This window comes from Micropterus dolomieu, linkage group LG14 (assembly GCF_021292245.1).
Source record: "Micropterus dolomieu isolate WLL.071019.BEF.003 ecotype Adirondacks linkage group LG14, ASM2129224v1, whole genome shotgun sequence".
NCBI lineage: Eukaryota > Metazoa > Chordata > Actinopteri > Centrarchiformes > Centrarchidae > Micropterus > Micropterus dolomieu.
In genome coordinates this window covers 12496065-12516430 of record NC_060163.1, presented here as the reverse complement: position 1 = coordinate 12516430, position 20366 = coordinate 12496065, and the positions used below count along the sequence as shown (strand labels likewise).

The 20366-nt window shown below is 39.3% G+C and overlaps 1 protein-coding gene across 2 annotated transcripts; it reads left to right on the top strand.

The window, feature by feature from the left end:
* The first annotated feature begins 381 nt into the window (after window positions 1-381).
* LOC123982660 (carnitine O-palmitoyltransferase 1, liver isoform-like) lies at window positions 382-19553 on the top strand. 2 transcript variants are annotated; one of them, XM_046068348.1, is made up of 20 exons: window positions 382-562; window positions 2829-2949; window positions 4880-5044; window positions 6619-6758; window positions 7255-7426; window positions 10028-10129; window positions 10600-10737; window positions 10958-11035; window positions 11587-11694; window positions 12200-12287; window positions 14201-14396; window positions 14496-14684; window positions 14795-14900; window positions 14983-15099; window positions 15907-16071; window positions 16243-16371; window positions 16564-16719; window positions 16828-16941; window positions 17319-17408; window positions 17858-19553. In XM_046068348.1, exons 3-20 carry the CDS (start codon window positions 4904-4906, stop codon window positions 17981-17983), a joined length of 2355 nt encoding a protein of 784 aa, XP_045924304.1. In that variant the 5' UTR covers window positions 382-562; window positions 2829-2949; window positions 4880-4903; the 3' UTR covers window positions 17984-19553. The 2 variants fall into 2 exon arrangements, with proteins under 2 accessions (XP_045924304.1, XP_045924305.1); XM_046068349.1 differs by lacking the exon at window positions 2829-2949.
* Window positions 19554-20366: the final 813 nt, after the last annotated feature.

Here is a 20366-nt window from a genome sequence, read left to right as displayed (position 1 = left end):
AATCTGCTTTAGATAGTTTTACCATCTGGATGCAAAAATTACTTGAATTATCTGCTGTCATATCAAATAATATAATAGTACAATTTTACATCAAAACAACTCAATATCTGCTTACTAGCTTTCCCTGGAGCTTTCAATCAAATCTGATTTGTTGTTTTTGGAGCTTTCAACCGCATATTAGGCTTTTTCTCAGCGGACTGAGCTCATCTCATGGTCACGCAGATGAGGTTACTTTATCAACATCAAAAACTCACCACCAGAACATACCAACTTTACAATGACATGTTGACAAAATCACCCATAAATCTCCGCCCCTTAAACGTATATGCTCAGGCATTAGAAAACTCACTACCACTGCATGATAGCGATATTTTCGACAGTCGCTGAATGCAGCACCAGCTCCATCCAGGCGGGAGCATCTGTTGTACAGTTCAGTCGAGCGGAGGACCGAGGCTAAAGTAACTGGCACCGGGGACTCGATCGACGTTGGAAGTTACAAGTCGGTTTCTGCTACTCTACATTGACACCGACATTTCGCCCCCGTGAGCAACAGCAACAACAGGTATGCTATCAGGGTTCTGACAGTGTTTACTGCGTTGCAACAAACTGTCGCATCTTTCCATGGACGTTCAGGAGCCGCATCAGCAGCCGTTTGTGTGCAGCTAACTACATAATGGACTGGGCGGTTAGCCATCACTAGCATCAGCTAGCGTTCATTTTCAAACCTGCTGTATTTAAACCGTCAGCTAGCGTTAACGTCCATTAATTAGCTTTCCATAATGGTAGCATCGCAGCTAACATAATTGTGGCGCCTTTAGATGTAATAATAATACGAGCTTAATAATTAAGTACGTAAACATGATTCGTATGAACGTAACGAGTGTTACTACTGCTGAATTAAATTTTACTTCATGTTCACGTTTCTTAGCGTTAGTTTTTACTAAGATGCAATTGTTAGCTAACGTTAGCTACAACCCCTGTTTGCTTTGTTTGTTTCATTTTAGAAGTCGGCCTATCATAAAAGCCTATCATTAATAAAGTCATGCAGTGCATGTACAGTCCTGCCTCATAAAACACTGACAATAAGTAAGACACTGGCTTACAGTGGCTTAACGTTAGTGAAACTTTCAAGTTCTGTGGAGTTGAAATGTGTGGATGCCAAGGATTTTACCACTCATGATAATTTTGATATGATATGATAATCCACACAATATGTTTGTGATCAGCAAGAGACTGCTGTAAGCTTAGACTCTGCTGACATACCAGTGTACACCCTTTAATTCCTCCATTGAAGAAGAATACATTTATTTAAAATACAACTCTCCAAAACAAAGGCATTGTGTATTTGTAAGTATCATAAAGTTTGATTAATTGATTTAGAGGTGATGGACAGTGAAGACCGAGGTATGAGGCATGTTTTAAGAACAACAATGAATGCCCTACCTGGGGATGTCAGGCTCTTAAGAGGCCAACATTACTTTAACAAAGAGGAACAATGTTGTAAGTGAAATTTCATAATCACTAATCTAAACCTACATGTGACCAGTGAAGAAAGTCAATTCTAGTGCTGTGATCACATGCCTTAAAATTGATTAAAAAGAAGAATCTGGCATGAGCTGGAGAGCTGAGCATGGGGATTTAAAGTTGTGACAAGATAAGGCTTTGGCTTTTCAACTGGAGAAAACCTGATAAAGCAACATCTGTCTCATGACCATTGATTGATGACCTGCTTACTTAATATTGCTAGACAAGTGTGTGTGTGTGATTTTGTCTAAAAAAACAGATCAAATATTGGGATTGGGACAGATTACATATCCACAGTGCCCAGCAAATAACCTTGGCTAATAGTCATGGCTGTCAGTTGTTAAGGTTGTGCATTCATATCATTGTTTTCTGTCTCTTGTCTTAATTAGTGCTTTTACAAATCACTGTACTGGGGTCCTGAGGGAATCCAGTCAAAAGCACCATATTCAGCCTGTGCATGTTTAATAGATGGTACTATTTATTGAGTTCATGTTTGACATTGGACCTACTTTAACTTTAAATCATCATGAAAACTAAATTATATCAAAATCAAAGGATGTTAAATAAGGTTTTAAGTACTAATGCGGATTGTATTTGGGTTTAAAAGGTCCAATTTGTATTATGGCACAATATGCAAATTAACTGTAACTTAACATAATAATAACCTGTTTTTTTTTCAGATGACATTAATAACAGGTTTGAGAATAAAATTGAGTTAATTGAGTTATTTTGCTGTTATGGTTGTTTCCTACAGTAGATTATTCTTGGGGTCCACAGGGACTCCAGTTAGTTGTATGTTAAATATGTTGGTGGGATAAAGAGATTATCATTTTTGAATATGCTTTTTATATGTATGCATGTTAGATATTAATTACTATTTCAAATTTTTGCACATTTGAGCCTGCTCTTTCCTTACTTGTCGTCCCAGACTGGCAGGAAAAGGTTTGTCAAACAAAGTTATGATAAGGCAGAGCTTACAGAAACACTGTGAATATGTCTTTTGCTATGTGAAGCCAGTAACTCTTCATTCTTTACTTTTCAGTTAGTCTTTATTCTGAAACTGCCCCCCCCCCCCCATCGCCCCGAGGGTCACAAACTCCCCCATCTACTTCATCGTGAAGAGAATATAGTCAAACAATAGAACATGGGAATTAAATTCATGGAATTAAATGTCATCAGTTTATATAATGGCTGAAGTTCAGATTTATTCTTTTTTACTTTGGTTGTTTAATCTATCTCACATGAACAAACCAATCTGTAGTCTGTATGTTGTTATAGGATTTTGTTTGCTTATACTTTTCCAGTTTTCTGAACACCGCAGAGCTGTTGACCTTTCACCTAGTTTACACACACTGGTCCTGCCTTCCTCTTTCCTCCCTTCCTGCTCTGAACGCACTCTACTGTTGATCTGCGTGCCTTCCGTCTGTAAGTTTTCCACAAAGTTTTTTAAATTGTAGTTTAATCCTTATATCAAGCAAGTAATAAAAAAAAGTAAAGGGTTCAGTCAGTTTTTCAGAAAAACCTCTTTGAGCAGACTGCTATTCATACATCAGTCCCCCTATTTATGACTCTGTTCTCTCATACTATATCTGTAGCCTAATCAAAAATATCATTGTTAAGCTTTATCATTGTCAATGGTATTCTTTTTTTTATAACATAGCTGTAAAGGCATAAGCTCTATGTGAATTGGGAATCAAAGTTGCAAAGATTGTAAGGATTACTTCACTGTCAATACAGAGTAAGCTCTCAAAACATGAATTCCAGTGAGAGGGATATAGGCAATAACATTTAGTGGGACCAGCATAAAGTGACTCCTTTGGGGGGGGTGCGCGCGCAGTCAGCACTGAGTTGAGCAGGTGTGTTGTGTCTGTGTTGGCACTGAAAGAAAGCGGCTGAATGTACTGCTGTTAGTCCTTGGCACAAGCACGACTGTATCTGCCAGATCTGACCTAAAGAGCAGAATCTCAATGGGACCTGTGTGTGTGTGTGTGTGTGTGTGTGTGTGTGCGCGCGCGCGCGCGTGCCCTATTTAAACACAACAAGAGCAGGCGTGGCCTCCACAGGGGTGCGGTCCAGTGTCAGAGCGACTACGCCTCAGGGCTTTAACCATAGCCTATTTATGGAGGAAAATCAATTCTCTTTGTGAAGAGGAGCAGTTATTGCCTCAGACAAAAATACCTGATCACTTCAGCAGCCAGTCAGCGCTTTGCCATCAAACTGTATCAATTTCAAGCTGACTTTGCATTTGAAAAGGATGCATAAATAATGTTTCTCTATTGAGCTTCTCTTAAAATTGCTCTCGCATAAGATGGATGTGCTTCGCCAGGCATGCACACACACTCAACTTTTGCAATTCATCATTAGTTTGATGAATCATCTGTAAGTCCCTTCACAGCACCTGTTGCCAGCTGCTGCACTGCAGTTTTATGTATGAATGGTGATCACATTTCACAAAGAATAAAGGATGTTGCAGCTGGCCGTTTACATTGTTCTTTTTGTTTGATAGTTTCTTGTTGACAGCTTGCATGTAGTTCTCAGTGTGCTGTTATTAAGTGGGTCATTTCATAGTAAAAAATGCAGCTTTTACCCACATGCCCTTGTAGATGCCCCTGTAAACTGCCCCCATTGGACCTAAATGTCACAGTTGACAGTGTTGGTATTGTTTCTAACTACAAACTCCCAAGAGCAGGCAGGACTTTCTCTACATCATAACGGAGAAAGCTGTCAAAGTAATACCTTTTACTTTAACAGTCAAGCCATCAATTATCTTTATTGTCTGACAAAAGCTTGAATTAGCAACCTTGCGCCATATATTACACCTAGGTCTAATACAATTGTGTTAAATCTGAAAGACCGTGTGACTTTGGGCTAATCCTGTATGTTTATACTGCCAATAATCTGCAACACCAGACATTTATACAGGTTTCACACACTCCTTCTTGCCTTTAGGCAGGATTCAGTGTTGCCCGGCTGGGCAAGTAGGTCAGAAATGTACTTGCAAAAAGTCAGTTTTTACTTGCCACTATTCAAATTGTTTTATTTTTTAGCGGTTATCAAATAACCACTACAGACTAAAGTTAGTTGTCATGTTTAATCTTTATAAATAATAAAGTCAATTAATCAGAATGAGGTCACAGTGTCTCATAGATACGAAGCAACACACACACCCTTACCACCAGAGATGGACCCTTTTCATCTAATTCGAGCGGGCAAGTGAATTGCTAAGATTTACTTGCCCAACTTGGAATTTCATTTGCCCCGGGCAATCCTTACTGTCTAACTGTGCTTTAAGTTGTTGGCTGACTATTTAAATTGACCGTTTTTCCCCCTCTCTTTTGCTCTGTCTCCCTGTCAGTCACTCTCCTCGTGCACAGTAACCATGGCAGAAGCCCACCAGGCGGTGGCCTTCCAGTTCACCGTCACTGCAGAGGGCATTGATCTTCAGCTGTCTCACCAAGCCCTCACTGAGATCTACCTCTCTGGTGTGCGCTCCTGGAAGAAGCGGATCATCAGACTCAAGGTATGTCCTCTCTGGCTGTTACACTTGTTGTGTGTTTCGTTTAGTCATATGTCTAAACCATCTAAACAACACAGGCATGTGTGTCTTCCTCCTTCTTATTACTGTTTTTCCTCCTCTCTGCACGTAAGCACTTGCATCTGTGTCAGAGCTAAATATTGAGGAATCTTAAGTACTCTGTTTTTTCGGCCTGTCCATATAATGGTTTCTGTGTTTTCATTCATTTTCTGTTCGTTCTTTTCAATTTGCAGGTTTGTAGTTTGCTCCTTTGCAAGAATACACTTGAAAGTGGCAAACGTAAAAGTGACTTGTACTTTCAGTACCCCAGTTATTGAAACACTGAAAGAGGCTGTATGCAGGAGTGGTAATTTTTAGTTGTTGTCTTTAATTGTTGTAATTGTAGTCTATTAATAATATAATAAGAAGAACTGTATTTATACAGCACTGAAAAAAAGGTCACGAAACACAACCATAGAAGATTACATACATGAGGACAAGGTAAAAAAAAAAAAAATGGTAAATCACAAGTAAGTGAATAAGTAAAACAGGCTGACTATAAAGCTGATGATACACAGAGCAACTTTTAGAGCAATGGTGCTGGGCAATGTTGCTGTCAATGTTAATGAGTAAAGATTACTAGCGTAATGCCCTTCCCCCATCACTCCGCCACCCGGCCCGCCCCGCCGCTATCCGTTCAAAACATAGTCGGACTTGCCACTAGCGAGATTGCCCAGCAATATTGCTCAAAAAGTTGCCCCATGTATCATCAGCTTAAAGAATAAGACTAGAACAAATAGCAACTTTATATAGCTAAAATAAAAACCTTAAGATAAAACAGGCAGCTCAGATGAAATCAGGATATGCCTTCTGATAAAAGTACATTTTTAAAAGAGAGTTTTTAACTGGTATTTTAATTGCTGCCTTTTATATGGTATATAATACTTTATTTAAAATATGTTTAGTTTTTTGTTTTGTATTGTAAAATGGAAGTACTCCAAAGTACAAGTACTTCAGAATTGTACAAAAGTACAGTACTTGAGTAAAGGTACTTAGTTACATTCCAACACTGCTGTCTACCGAATCACGTATTCTCTACTCTATCAAGCTAGCTATGAGATTGATGCTACAGCTTTGTTCTGATTCCGAACCATTAATTTAGTGGATTAAACTTCAATCTGAAATAGCTTGCTCTGAGTTTTTTTTCCTCTCGTAATGTGTGGACTTAATCATCAATCAATAATTAATGGCACACAATATGACACACTCCCAGGATGTGGAAATCCTCGTGTTAGTTTGACCCACATTACCGTCACTCTTTCATTTTCAGAATCAATGTTAATAAGAATTAAAGTGGTGTTTGATGTGTTTCATACCAAGTCGGACATGCAAAAGCCTTAAACTAACAGTTAAATTCCCAGTAATGTCTGGCACTGAGCTGAATGCAGTTAAGACAGCCAGAATTGAGCTTTTACATGTCATTTATTAGCTTAATCTGATCATAACCTAATTATCAGCGCGCATGTTGTAAACAGGAAGAATGGGATTTGAAATCAATCTCTTTTCTCTCACATTAACAGAACAGTGTGGTAACAGGGGTATATCCTGCTAGTCCTTCCTCCTGGCTCTTTGTGGTCATAGCAATCCTGACTACTATGTATACTCGCTCCGACCCCTCCATGGGACTCATAGCCAAGATACAGGAACACCTGCCAGTCAGGTAACTCCATGACATGGTTAAAGTTAATGATTAATCTTTTCCCTGATTGTAGGCTACATTGTGACACAGAGTGGTGTGCAGTATCTCTAGATGTATCATGTTTTGTAAACAGGCCCTAACCTTTCCCATAATTCCTTTTTCAAAGTCTTCCGTAATTATATCCTTTTTTATGTTTCTTTTTGTCTCATCTGTGAAATATGTTCCTCCCTCTAAATCCTTTCTCTTTTCTACTGTTCCTTTAATATAAACCAGTTTTGCGTTTACTTACTTTGACAGAAATTGGAAATTTATTAGAGAATATCTAGCATGATATTACCATTGTGAAACAGCTAGCTCTTGTAATTTAAATAAACATATATCTTGTTAGTCCCATCCATTCATGTGTGTGATTTCTTTGCTTGTTCATTTTCCTTTAATTTCTTTTTTTAAATTCCTTTATTTGTCGCTCATTGTTGTCTTTCCCCTTTATGCATCTATCTTCTCCCACCATTCCCAGCCAGTCTATGAGTACCCAGTGCCAGGCGTTGGTGTCAGCAGTCCTCTTCAGCACCATGCTATGGCTCTTGCTCATCTTCACCATGCGCCTGTGCCTTAAACAGCTCCTCTCTTACCACCGCTGGATGTTTGAACAGCACGGCAAGATGTCCAACACCACCAAAGTCTGGGTGGTCAGTGTTGTTTCACACTTTTTGTGCTTGCGATTTTTCTGCCAGATATTTTGATTACGATTCAATTTGCGATTATTTTTTAAAACGTTCCGCTAAAGTTAAATATTTACTGCCAGTCTATTTTTGACGGAAGCCATGTTTTTCAAAATAAAACACCCTGTGTAGACTCCCGATCGTATATCAACAAAAAAAACAATTAAACTACGTAGCCTACCTAATCATGATAGAAGCACAAAAATCAAGGACAGCTGAACAGATTAACAAAATCTGAACAAGTCAGCAACATTAGTCTGGCAGAACGCTCTTATTCTGAAATCCTCCATGTGGGATATGTAGCCTGCACAGAGTGGAACGCAATGGGCTCACAGAGAGCTGTTATCCATAGTTGAAGCACACAAAATGACAAATTAACAGCACGTCAGCAACGTAGGGCAGGCTAAACACTCTGCTGAAACACTTCAGTGTGAGTTACGCTGGACAAAACCGCGGCACGGCCGCTGCCTGTGTCTGTTCAGCTGACGCCACGATCCCACGTTTTCTTCCAGTTTCATTTGTTCTTGTAAAATGTACACGCCCTGTGCCCGCTCTGATTGTGGGGTAGGACAGTAACAGGAGGCGTATGGCACTTGTGATTAGTTAGCAAGTCTGTCACACAAGGACAACGGAATCTGTAACTGCACGACTGTTTAAAACGGGTCAGATGCGCTGTATAATTAACCTACATTTTAATCGCCCTCTTCACGATTAGCTAATCGTGTTCTTTCAAATCGCAGTTTTGATTTGAAAACGATTAACCGTTCAGCCCTACTTTTTACTGTAAACTAACCATACTTTTCACTGTCCCCCAGTTCTGTGACACTTTTATATGCTGTCAAAAATACAACTAGTACTGTGTAATATAAAGGAATCTAAAGCTCATCATATTTGTTTGTTACTGTATTTTTGGATTGGAGAAGCAAAATTATTTTATGTTGTAACATACTACAAAATGTTTGTGTTTTATGCTGCAAGCAGTGGCGTAAGGAAGTAACAATGGGCTCCAGTGCAGGCTGTTATGATGGGCCCTTTGGCTCCACAGTTAGGAAGCACACAAGTGCACACACTCTGTGTTCGTGTCTAGAAGGGAACCTTTTTTTTGTATGCCTTGTTTCCTCATTGTACAGGGTTTAACAACTGCTAAGATTATATGCAGTAAATTCCTAACCTACTTAATTTAAAGCTCCTTAAATCAGTTTCTTTCTATATTAACATATTAAATTTAAACAGTTCTCTTTGTGTGCGTCTCCAACACGTACCTGGACGCACCAATCTGAAGTACCATCATGTGATGGATTTTAGAGTTGGAATGTGTCACCTAGACTATTGTATTTGCAAAGTACAGAAGTCAAAGACAAAGTTATAAGGAGCTGGCCATTGCTGTCATTGTGGAAAAAAAAGAGTGAAAGAAATCCTGAAACGTCACTACAAACAGCCGAGTGCAGGGGAAATATCCACTGTGCTGAAATGACGCTGACTTTTTCAGGTATTTTCACTACAGTAATCTCCCAAATCACAGCAACCAAATTCCTCTTCGACAGAGAGGCAAGAGATTATGGTAAATATGAAAGAAAAGCGGCCTACTTATAAACAACACCATGTTCTGAAACCAGGCCAGCTCAGGCGCACACAGTTTAATACCCACAAGCACGTCCACACAATCAAACAGGTGCTCGGCGGAGACTTGTCCATAGAATGATGACCGCCTTTTAAACAGCAATGTCCTTTAGTAAAAAAACCAAAACAATGTTACTTGGGAGCTTTGAGACCCTCTCCTGTTATTTGTTTCTTCTTGCAGCAACTTTTATGTTTGAACGTCAAGACTGCTAGCTTGCACGTCTGCTCTGCTAGTCTACTTGTCAGATTTTTACGTTTCACTCGGATTCTGGAGTCTTGTCACGTGATCAAATAGAAACTTAAGATTGGGCAGCCACACACATATTACCCAGTAATCCTCATTTCATATTTAGGCTATGTGATTCGAACACCAAAGACAATTGTGGAATTAAATTAAATTTTTATACTTTGCTTCAGATGTTTGTGAGTAAAACTATTGAGTGACACCATTACAGTAGAAACATAATGGTATGAGGAGAGCTGGGAGTCTACTGTTGATGACTATGCAAGCATTTTTACCATGTAACTGACAAAATCCAACTCGTAACCTGGCGGGGCCACGCTCCAAGCATTCAAAAAAAAAAATACTCTGCTCTACAGCTAGTCACGGGCCCCTGTACAGTGTGGTTATAGTCTATATGTCTATAGCTAGGCCCTGGCTTCAAGAAAACACTGTTTAATGTGCTTCTACAGTGAACAAGGTTCTCTTGTTCAAATGTTTCCAGTAACATAAAGTAAAGCAATAAATCAGAGGAAAATGGGAGTCAGTCAGTAAGTAAGCTGAACAACAAATGAATTGAAGTATTTTCACTGCTCTTTTTGTAATCACAGATTTTTATGACATATGATATACTGCTAACTAATTGAAGAAAAATAATTAGCCCTAGGTATGTCCTGACTTTGGTATTTTGAGTGTGTTTTTTTTGAATGCTTGTGTTTCTATGCCAGGCGCTGGTGCGGATCTTTTCTGGCAGAAAGCCTCTGCTCTACAGCTACCAGGGTTCGTTGCCAAACCTGCCTGTGCCTGCCGTCAAGGACACCGTCAAGAGGGTGAGTTGTCGCACAAAGCAGAAGAAATGACACGCTGATTACCGACCATGAAACAGATGGATCACTTTCTCACATTCATCATTTTCTGCCTCTGTTGCTCCAAATTTCCTTTATTATCTTGAGTGTTTTTTTGTTTGTTGTTGTTTTGTTTTTTATCTGGCTGCAAGCTAGCTGAGAAATGTATAAGAAATTCAAGGTATCTACTCTTTTGAACTAAGATATATTTGACAGATGAGAGAGGATAGAATGGAAAAGAGATTTGGTATTATATCAGCAGAATTGGATGGTAGAAGACTTGCCCACATCACCAACTGTGGGTGTTAATTTATGTTAATTCAGTAATCTGCTAACCTCTTTCTGTGTTTCTGTCTTTTAGCAGACCACCATTTTATTTCTACTGAATGATGCTTGTTGCTCAGCTGGTTGAAATGTGTATTTTATTTTTTATTTTTCACATCTGTTTTGTTTAGTACTTGGAATCGGTGCGTCCACTGTTGGATGATACGGAATATGAACGCATGACCAAGCTGGCCACAGAGTTTGAGAGCAGCCTCGGTAATCGCCTGCAGTGGTACCTCAAACTCAAAGCTCTCTGGTCCGCCAACTACGTAAGTGGTTGACCACAATGCTCTGGTTAAGTGTGGCTAGTTCAAAACATCTCTTACATGTCCAAAGCAGTCCAAAGGAAATTCCATTAACAATGTATATCTTTGTGAAGTTCTGTGGTTTGAATTATTTATCCTGTCTGAATATGCAAGTGATGCCAGTTGGCCACAATATTCACCTCCTCACAAAGATTCTGTCTGTCTGTTTGTTTTTAATCTTCAGGTTAGTGACTGGTGGGAGGAATATGTTTATCTACGCAGCCGGAGCCCAATAATGGTCAACAGTAACTATTACGGCATGGTATGAAAACCTTTATCTTTTTGGTCTGAAATTTCCAGTCTAACACGGTGTAGTCTTCACTTTGGAGTGACTGTTTAATGTTGGACATGTTGACTGTACCAGACCTTATAGGTTATTTTATTCTTTTTACTCCATTTAAGATATTTAAGGACTCATTCTGTGAATCATTTGTAGCCGTTTGTTTGTCATGAGGAGAGAAAAATAACATTTATAACCGTGTGTTACTGCTTGTTGGACTAAGACAGGTGTTCTTGTTTATGCCTTTTATTCATCCTGGAAAAGTTAACTGACAATGTTTGTTCACTCCACACAGTAATATGAATCTAAATGTGTTATTTAGACATGGCTTCTAAAAATGTTTATTACATAAACACTCCTTTACTAGCTGATAAAGGGAACCATAGTAGTAATAATGAGTAAGAGAAGATTGCTACTCATGCACAACCTCCAAGAAAGTGTCACTATCTTGATTCTGCAATCCCAGGCGTACTTAGGAATAATTTTTGTTTGTCCTCTTCCTGACTTCCTGTCGCGGTTTGTTCTCTCCCCAGGACTTCTTGCATGTGACACCGACACCCATCCAGGCGGCCAGGGCAGGCAACCAAATTCATGCATTCTTCCTATACCGCCGCAAACTCAACAAAGAAGAGCTTAAACCTGTGAGTTTACCCGCCGGTCAAACTTAGCTGCTTCATATTCACAGAGCAGAGAGCAGCAGATAACTTGTCAATCAAATGTCTCGAATTTTGAGACAGTGGGATATTTCTTTGTGGAACCTCAAAATATTATGTTCTGGTAAATAATAAGAGAACATGGAAATGTATGAGACTTTGAATGTGTGAGTAACATCCATCCGTCCATCAGTGTTTGTGTGTCTTGACTGTGATATGATAGAATGTGCATCTCTGTTCATTTTATTTTGTTTTGAAGTTTGTGTGAAGACATTTCCTTGATGTACACATGCTATGCTCATCTTTCACCCCTTCCTTTTGTACTCCTTTCAACCACTTTCGCTTGCTTGATTTCCCTTTTTTTATCTTATTTTTTTTACCTCCCCCATTTCCTCTCTCTCCCTCCTTTTGCTTGACTCTCCGTTTCCTCCACTCTCCTCTATTCTTCTCTCTGTGCCCTTGCCTTTGTCTCCTCCTCCTCTCCGTTTCCCAGAGTCGTATACCAGGCACTGTCATTCCTCTGTGTTCAGCTCAGTGTGAGAGGATATTCAACACCACACGCACTCCTGGAGAGGAGACCGGTAAAGAGACTGACATGTACACACACAGACAAAGTGATGTTTCACACAGTGCCGATACACAACACTGCCTGAACATGAGCGGTTGGCTTCAACAAAAAAGCCCGCACCAGTTTCTGACTAATAGTGAACACTGCTAACATACCACTGCTTCAGAGATGATGAGGCATACTGAAGGTGTCTGACCCCTCTGGAGTTTAAGTGTGGGATAGAAAATTGTGTGAAAGACAGTATGTGTTTTTGTGTGTGGTCTTCTGAAGCATGGTGTCGTGATTCACTGAGTCATAATATGTCTGCTGTACAGCCCATCCTGTCATCTCTCATCTGTCTCTTCTTACCTTCTGGTCTCATCTCAGGTCTGTCTGGGTTTCTGGAAAAGGTCCACATCTAACTGATGTCTGTCTTCTTCTGCCCACACAATTTGTTTTCTCTTCTTTTCCTTCCTCTCTCCCCTGGTTCTCTTTCATCCCATCCCTCATTTATTTCTTTTCTGTCATCCTTTTTGTTACCACACTTTCTCTCCCTTACTTTGTTTTTTGTACTGGTCCATCCTTCGTTATCCTGCTCAGTGGTTGTTGAGGTCTGCAGTCCCTTGCTGTTCCTATCAATTTGAGCGGATGTTTGACACTTGTCGAATCCCTGGAACAATAACAGGTAGTATTTATATTTTTAGCCCAATCCTAGTTTTAGATCACTAAATGTCAAACCAGTATAATAACAATATAAATGTACATAACACTTTTTACTGTACATCATTTTACTGAAAAGGAACACAAATTTACATCCTTGCATTCAGTATTGCACCACTGATTTACTTAAACATACCTCTTACTGTATGTCTTACTTCCTCCATTTGTTAAAGAGGCCTTAAAGGATCTGTTTAGAGCTAGTCAACCTGGCAGCACAAGGAAGGCTATGTCAACCTTAAACTATCTATTGGAGTTGTATTGTGAAGTTGAACATGTTCCATTGTTCATATGAATTCAGTAAAGTAAAGTGCGCGCCGGTGTGTCAAGTGTCAGACCTTATTCATTCAGCTTTGTGGTGATGATTTGTAGAGTAGTACATACAACACACATCCCATGACACTCTGCATGACATGCATCCTTTTGGTTCTGGAAACATGCTGAGTTGTTTTAACAGGGTGTGTTGGGAAAGTCGTGAAAGAATCTCAGGCATCTTACCGTGTGTGGTGTTTTTGCCTTTAATCCAGTGGATGTTGAAAGCTAGGTTTCTGTTTTCAAACAGGTTTTACTGTTGAGCTTCCCAGTGCAAATTCTGTTTGTGGTCAGCGAGTAACTTCACTGGAGCACATCTCAAATGTATTTGTTGACTGGTTCAAGGATTCTGACACTTCAGTGGACATACTTCTGTTTCTGTTCTAATATGTTACAGGCAAAAGTGTATACACTGTCAAACTATTCAGATTTTAGTTTAAAAGTGTGTGTGTGTAATAATATATACGTATTATATATATTTTTATTGTGTAAGTTTATGCAATTATTATCAACAGGACTTTATGTGTATTCAGTTGCTGCAATCCCAACAAAAAAACTGACTTGAATGAATGCATTGCTAAAGAAGAAGAGAAACTTGTGTCAGTAGGACTGGCCAAATGCTGAGGTTTTGAATAAGCCTAAGGGAAGTCAAGTTTATTTATAGCACCTTTCAACAACATCTCAATTCAAAGTGCTTTACATAAGACAAAAGAGGCATCAAGAAAAGAAACACAGGACAACATAAATAGACAAAGTTAAAAAGAGTAAAATAAAATAGAAGATAAAAATAAGCTAAATAGAAGCACAAGGCACACACACATCACTAAATTTAGTGCATCATCTCTGATTTATTCATGTTTCCACAACATGCCTTTTTACACTTTCCCCTCTTCGACCCCCTTTCTTTCATGTGCGAAGACACTCTGCAACATTGGCAGGACAGTGACTACATAGCGGTATACCACAGGGGGCGCTACTTTCGTCTCAGGGTGTACCAGGCAGGCAGACTCCTTTCCCCCAGGGAGATTGAATTCCAAATTCAGAGGATCCTCGATGACCCCTCACTGCCTTCCAAAGGAGAGGCCAAACTGGGGGCCCTGACTGCTGGAGAGAGGTCAGTTTGACAAGCCACCAGTGCTCAAATATCATGAGCTGAACCGCACACCGCATCCTTTAATGTAATATCATTGTTTTCCTCTGCAATGTCTCCCAGAATTCCATGGGCTAAAGCCAGGGCAAAGTATTTCAGCAGTGGGGTCAATAAACGCTCTCTGGACTGCATTGAGAGAGCCGCCTTCTTTGTGACCCTGGATGATGATGAACAGGGCATGATGGGAGATGACCCGGCAGCTAGTTTAGATCGCTATGCCAAATCTTTGTTACATGGGAAATGTTATGACAGGTAATTTTACACTTAATGTATCACTGTCGTGTGAACATTAATTAAATAACTTATCTTTTTATGTTTTGTTGTTGAATTGTTGTAAATTTCTTATCTCGGTTGTCATTCAGGTGGTTTGACAAGTCCTTCTCGGTGGTTTACTTCAAGAATGGAAAGAATGGCTTAAATTGTGAGCACTCATGGGCTGATGCACCAGTGTTAGCACACTTATGGGAGGTAAGGAACATGAACAAAAAGTAGGTTGCAAACTGTTGTCATCTGGTTTTGATTATCACTGACAATTGCTGTGTGTTTCCAGCACACATTGGCCATCGACTGTTTCCAGCTCGGTTACAATGCAGAGGGTCACTGCAAAGGAGAAGTGGATTCGTCATTACCACAACCACAGAAGCTGAACTGGGAAATCCCTCCAGAAGTTAGTTATCCATTCACACGTTTCCCTTAATTCCTTAAGCTAATCACCATCATATCATAATTCACATTAAGCTCATACTGAAATTAGAAGATCACAATTACTCCCAGTTTGATTATTCCAATTTTAAGTGGGTACTGTAGCATGCAAACATTGTATTTTAATTTAGTCTGTCACAGTGATAGCCTCACAGGTTTATGCTGAAATCGCCAACCATCTGAACCTTTTTGGCCTTGGGATAAGGAAAAACACTTTATTTTTAAAGTAACACGTCAACATATTTTAAATTTATGTCATGTCAAATTTATGTTATGCATGCTAATTATGAAGATATTGCCAGTAAGTGGTTAGCCTAGCTTAGCATAAAGAGAGTCCAGAGGTCAAAAAGTACCCATACCAACACCTGGACATTTTTGCTTGATTAATCATACTCAAACCGAAATCCAATAACAAAATGTTGTGGTTTCACAGTTTTGGATTTTTTTTTTGTCTGAGTGCAGTATAACTTCCTGGAGCTGCTGCTGTTGCCGAGCAGCCTTACTTTGACAAAAACACTCCAGCTTAGCGACTGTAGCTTCGTATCTCTTCATATCTTCATAAGCGTATTTGCAAAAATCTGAAAGTATTTATTTAAGGCTTCAGTTGTATACACACTGTCATGCATTGTACTTTGTGACATGCACAACGGGGTGGTAAAAGCTGGCTCTTTGTTTGTGACAATGTGGAAGCATGGCTTATTCTTTTGAAACCACAGTGGTTACAGATGTCTCTATCTTGTTGATGTTAACCATTTGAATGTGTCTGTTTCAGTGTGAGGAGCAGATCTCCCAGTCTCTGGCAGTGGCCCAGGCCCTGGCTGACGATGTGGACTTCCACGTTTTTGTCTTTAGAGACTTTGGCAAAGACAAGATCAAGAAGTGTCGAGTCAGTCCAGATGCCTTCGTTCAGTTGGCTCTTCAGTTGGCCAACTACAGGGTGAGCCTCCCTCAGAAATTTAACCTATATACACCTGCATGGTTACAACACAGTGAACACAAAGGCAGTCCGTACTGGCTCTGTGCTACATTAAGTTTGGACATTTGGACACAGTGAATTTTGGACTGTCAATATTATCTGTTGCATGTGAGTTTTGTTTTTGCGTTCCAGAACCGGAAGAAGTTTTGTTTGACGTATGAAGCCTCCATGACCCGTCTGTTCAGGGAGGGCAGGACCGAGACTGTTCGCTCCTGTACCAATGAGAGCAGTGCCTTCGTCCGAGCGCTGGAGGGTGGAGAGGTGAGACCACGGAAACTGTCTCTTGATTTCTATTGGTTTTTGTCACTCAAAATGAGGATGATTTAAGGCTTTCTGAGGAAAATAAATCCACATTACTAATGATTATGTCTAATTGCTATTTTCTTCATACGGTGTCTATTTTTAATGTGTGCTAAGCCAAGCAGTCACGCCGCTCATGCCATTCTCCACCAGGCAGCAGATGTGTGCAGGCGTTTGTTCCACGCAGCGTCAGAGAAGCACCAGAATCTTTACCGCTTGGCTATGACTGGAGGTGGCATCGACAGACACCTCTTTTGCCTCTACGTGGTGTCCAAATACCTCGGAGTGGAGTCTCCTTTCTTGAAAGAGGTTTGTCACTTTATTTATATCAGACTGTCCAGTTCATTATGAGTATTTATCTCTTTACTGGATCAGCGACTTCAGCAAACTGATGCGATGGCTTCTTGGGTATTTCAGGTGCTGTCTGAGCCCTGGCGGCTGTCCACCAGTCAGATTCCATTCCAGCAGCTACATATGTTTGACTTGGTCAACCACCCAGAGTATGTCTCCTGTGGAGGGGGCTTTGGTCCGGTCAGTGTTGCCCTCAGCGCATCAGTCCTTAAACTGTTTAAGTTAATGGCTAAACTGGAAACTAGAATTAATGTACACTGCCATTGTGACAAGTAACTTTACTATCTATGTGATTACATTTTCCTTTTACACCATACAGTAGCTTTTACATTAATAGACACTCCTTCAGTGTTTCTTTCCAGTGGAAGCAACCCTTCTTATCTTAAGTTTTAGAGAAATAACTATACCATTCCATGCTTTTTTGCAGTCTTGACAGTAAAATTATAAACATATATTTTTAATATTACACATACAACTTAGGTTGTTCTTTTTTTAAAGTGTTGTGATATTCATTAAGCAGACAGCAAGAGTATAAATGTTGTCTGTATCTCTTTCAGGTGGCTGATGACGGTTATGGGTTGTGCTACCAAGTTCTGGGAAATTATGTGAACTTCCACATCGCGTGCAAACACTCATGTCCAGACACTGTGAGTTTAATGAAAGTAGTAATTTTATGCTGCATAAGAAGTGAACAAAATTAACTCCTTATCTTGGGACAGGAACATCTGTGCGAGGACTGAATATTTATTTTTATGCTGCGCATTATGTCTTCTGGACACCATTTTTGAAATTGCTTCTATTTAGAAAGAGTACACAAGATATGTGTATTTCAAGTAATAGAATATGTGCATGCCCTGTAATGTGTGATATGTATTACTTCTGTAGTTTGTAACTGTTTCTAAGGAAAAGAGTGCTAAGCCTTACAGTCAGGCTGGTACTGGATTTGTGAGACAGATATCGATATCCATACTTACGAGTTGAGAGGGGGAAAAAAAATTTTTTTTACCGAGGTTGTGAAGTGTAAAATTTCTCTGTTATTATTTAGATTGACACAAACACTTTTCTTCTAATTTTTTATCGCCTGTCTCCCCTACAGGATGCCCATAAATTCGGTGCTGAGATCAGAAAAGCCATGAACGGACTGCTACAGCTGCTGAGCCCCAACGAAAAAGAGCCCAACAAGACAGAAGAGAATCGGCCAGAGGTCAAGAAAGACCTGTAGGCGGTTACTCGGGGAATGGATGCTGAAGGGAAGGTGTGCAAGCATACATGTTACACTATGATGTGAGGAAAGACAGGGTTTTTTTCCCCTCATGCATCCTCATGGAGTAACTGATGTTGTGTTTTTACTGGTTCGCATCTATATTTGTGTACGTATATTAGCAGTGTGGTAGGTGTGTGAGAAGGAAAATGATTCCGTAGAATAATAAATCAAGCGGTGTGATTCAAGGACAGGTTTATTGGTTTAGTTTAGTTTTAACAGTCAAACTATTGGGGGGAAAAATATAATCATGAACCTAAAATGAGCAAGTTATTATCGTAAACGGGTTTTACTATTAGAAAGAGGCCAGTATGAATTGCACCACTAAAAAGTTAGAATTAGAAAATTGTAACACTTCACCTTATTGCAGGACATTTTAAAATTGAAGTCTGAAGCATTAGCATGGAGAGAAAACATGCAGGACTGTTGAGGTGATTTTAGTTTACACCGTCTGAATGCAACATTGCTGTAACAGTGACACCTGGTATTTTAAAATCTTGGAAGTCTGTGACTTCTAAGTGTTTACTCAGTATGTATAAATTTGCTTTGTACAAAAACACACGATTGTAATGCTGTGCTGAGAGTGCCAAGCAGTTTATACAGGTAGTGAAATGATGTGGCTCTGTTCAGTTCATAGGTTAGCAATACTGTTTGAATCGTATTATATTTGTTTGTCATTTCTGCTGCTAGATGTGTCTCCCACATCAAAACAGTAACAAAAGATGTAGTTTGATGACGTTGTGACATATGGTGAGAGTTGTTGTCTTCATTGTTAAACAACCACCAGATCTGTCTGACGTGATAGAAAGCATGTTCACGGTCGAAGTGTTTGTATTAAAAGTTTTATTCATGTTACGTTTAGTCACGTTTCCCAACTTCCTTCACTCTTCAGTGTTTCCCGGAAGTTATAGCAACTAGCCGGTTACCTTGAATAAAATTTCTGATTTCTCCGGGTTTGAACACAGTTGGGAACATAAGGGACAATGTAAGTACACAAATCAACACAATATGTAACATAGTTTTAGTTGTTTTTAGACATATTAATGGGAAATGTTAAACCTTTCAGTGCCAACTCACCCAGGAAATAACTTTTATTTTATTTACATTCAAACATTATTATTCAAACTGTAAAAAAAATAATGTAGGTCAGTTTATCTTTCAGAGGTCAGTTAAATAAGTTAAAAACTACTGAAATGAACTTGTTATTTCACTGCCAGTTATAAATCTGTTTGTATTTTATATTTTCATCACTGTGTTTATAAACAAGCACCATAATGCATATAATATTATGTTCAGCTATTCAGTCTCAAGCAGTACTGTGGGTCAGATGTGGATTACACGTTAAGTGAGCCAAGCCATCAGATTCAAATGATGGTGAGTTACCAGTGACGCAGATTCCTGTTTTTCTCCTCTTTTTTTTTTTTATTGTTGTTTTCACTCCAGATCAATTGAGCTTGTCTCATTGTATTGCTATTGTCAGCCTTTTTTAATGCAAATTATTAGTGAACATAAAATCATTATTAAAGAAAAATGCATTAGGTGTGTTTATTTTTTTAATTTTATGCATTCTTCTTACTGTCAACCTGGCGCCTACATTACCCAGAATGCAACTCTGCAGCAGGCATCTCATCATCAGGCAATTTATCAGATTGTGTGCAGCTCCCTCTGGAGGCTCAGAAAGCTTTACATAACTTTTTTCCCACCTATGCAGCAGTACTCCTCAGGACCTGACTAAACAGACTTAAAAGTTATAAACTGTTGTTCCCCTTCCAGATAATGATTTCAGGCATTGACTTGTCAGAAGGGAAAAGGTTGTGTATTTATTTTAGCTTATTTTTCTGCAACAGAAGGACACAGCACACCTACTGCCAGTTATTAATGAGAAATAAGAGTGAACATAAAACAGTGAAGACAAGAAAAATGTAAATAGTAATCAGTACATGAATAAGATCTGTGTGTACAGTGTCATCACACGTATACTGACTGCAGGGTACTAAACTAGGATAAAATGATCAATTATAAAGATAATTCTTATTTGCCAGATGCATCACAAAGCTCTTTCAAAAGGCTTCGCTTCAAACAGTGATCTGTGCTGTTTATAAAATACATCAGGTTTTGTATTCACTTCAGTACAACTCTATTAATCAGCTGATTGCGGTTTCATTTCTCTGATTTTACTGGCTGTGGTAACCACTGCAGCTGCAGAGTATTTTTATGCTCAGATGTTCAGGAGAAACAGGTAGTTTTATATTGTGGCATTATAACAGGCTTCAGTTCTTTCTTTCTTTCTTTCTTCTTTTATTTTTTATGGAAAATCTTCCCATCTGGCTGGACACTCCACTGA

Excerpts from the sequence above, each read along its gene's own strand:
- LOC123982660 (XM_046068349.1), top strand. The coding sequence starts at position 4,904 with ATGGCAGAAGCCCACCAGGCGGTGGCCTTCCAGTTCACCGTCACTGCA. Across the intron at positions 11,695-12,199 it reads ACAAAGAAGAGCTTAAACCT|AGTCGTATACCAGGCACTGT; the intron begins GTGAGTTTACCC and ends TCCGTTTCCCAG. Across the intron at positions 17,409-17,857 it reads AACACTCATGTCCAGACACT|GATGCCCATAAATTCGGTGC; the intron begins GTGAGTTTAATG and ends TCTCCCCTACAG.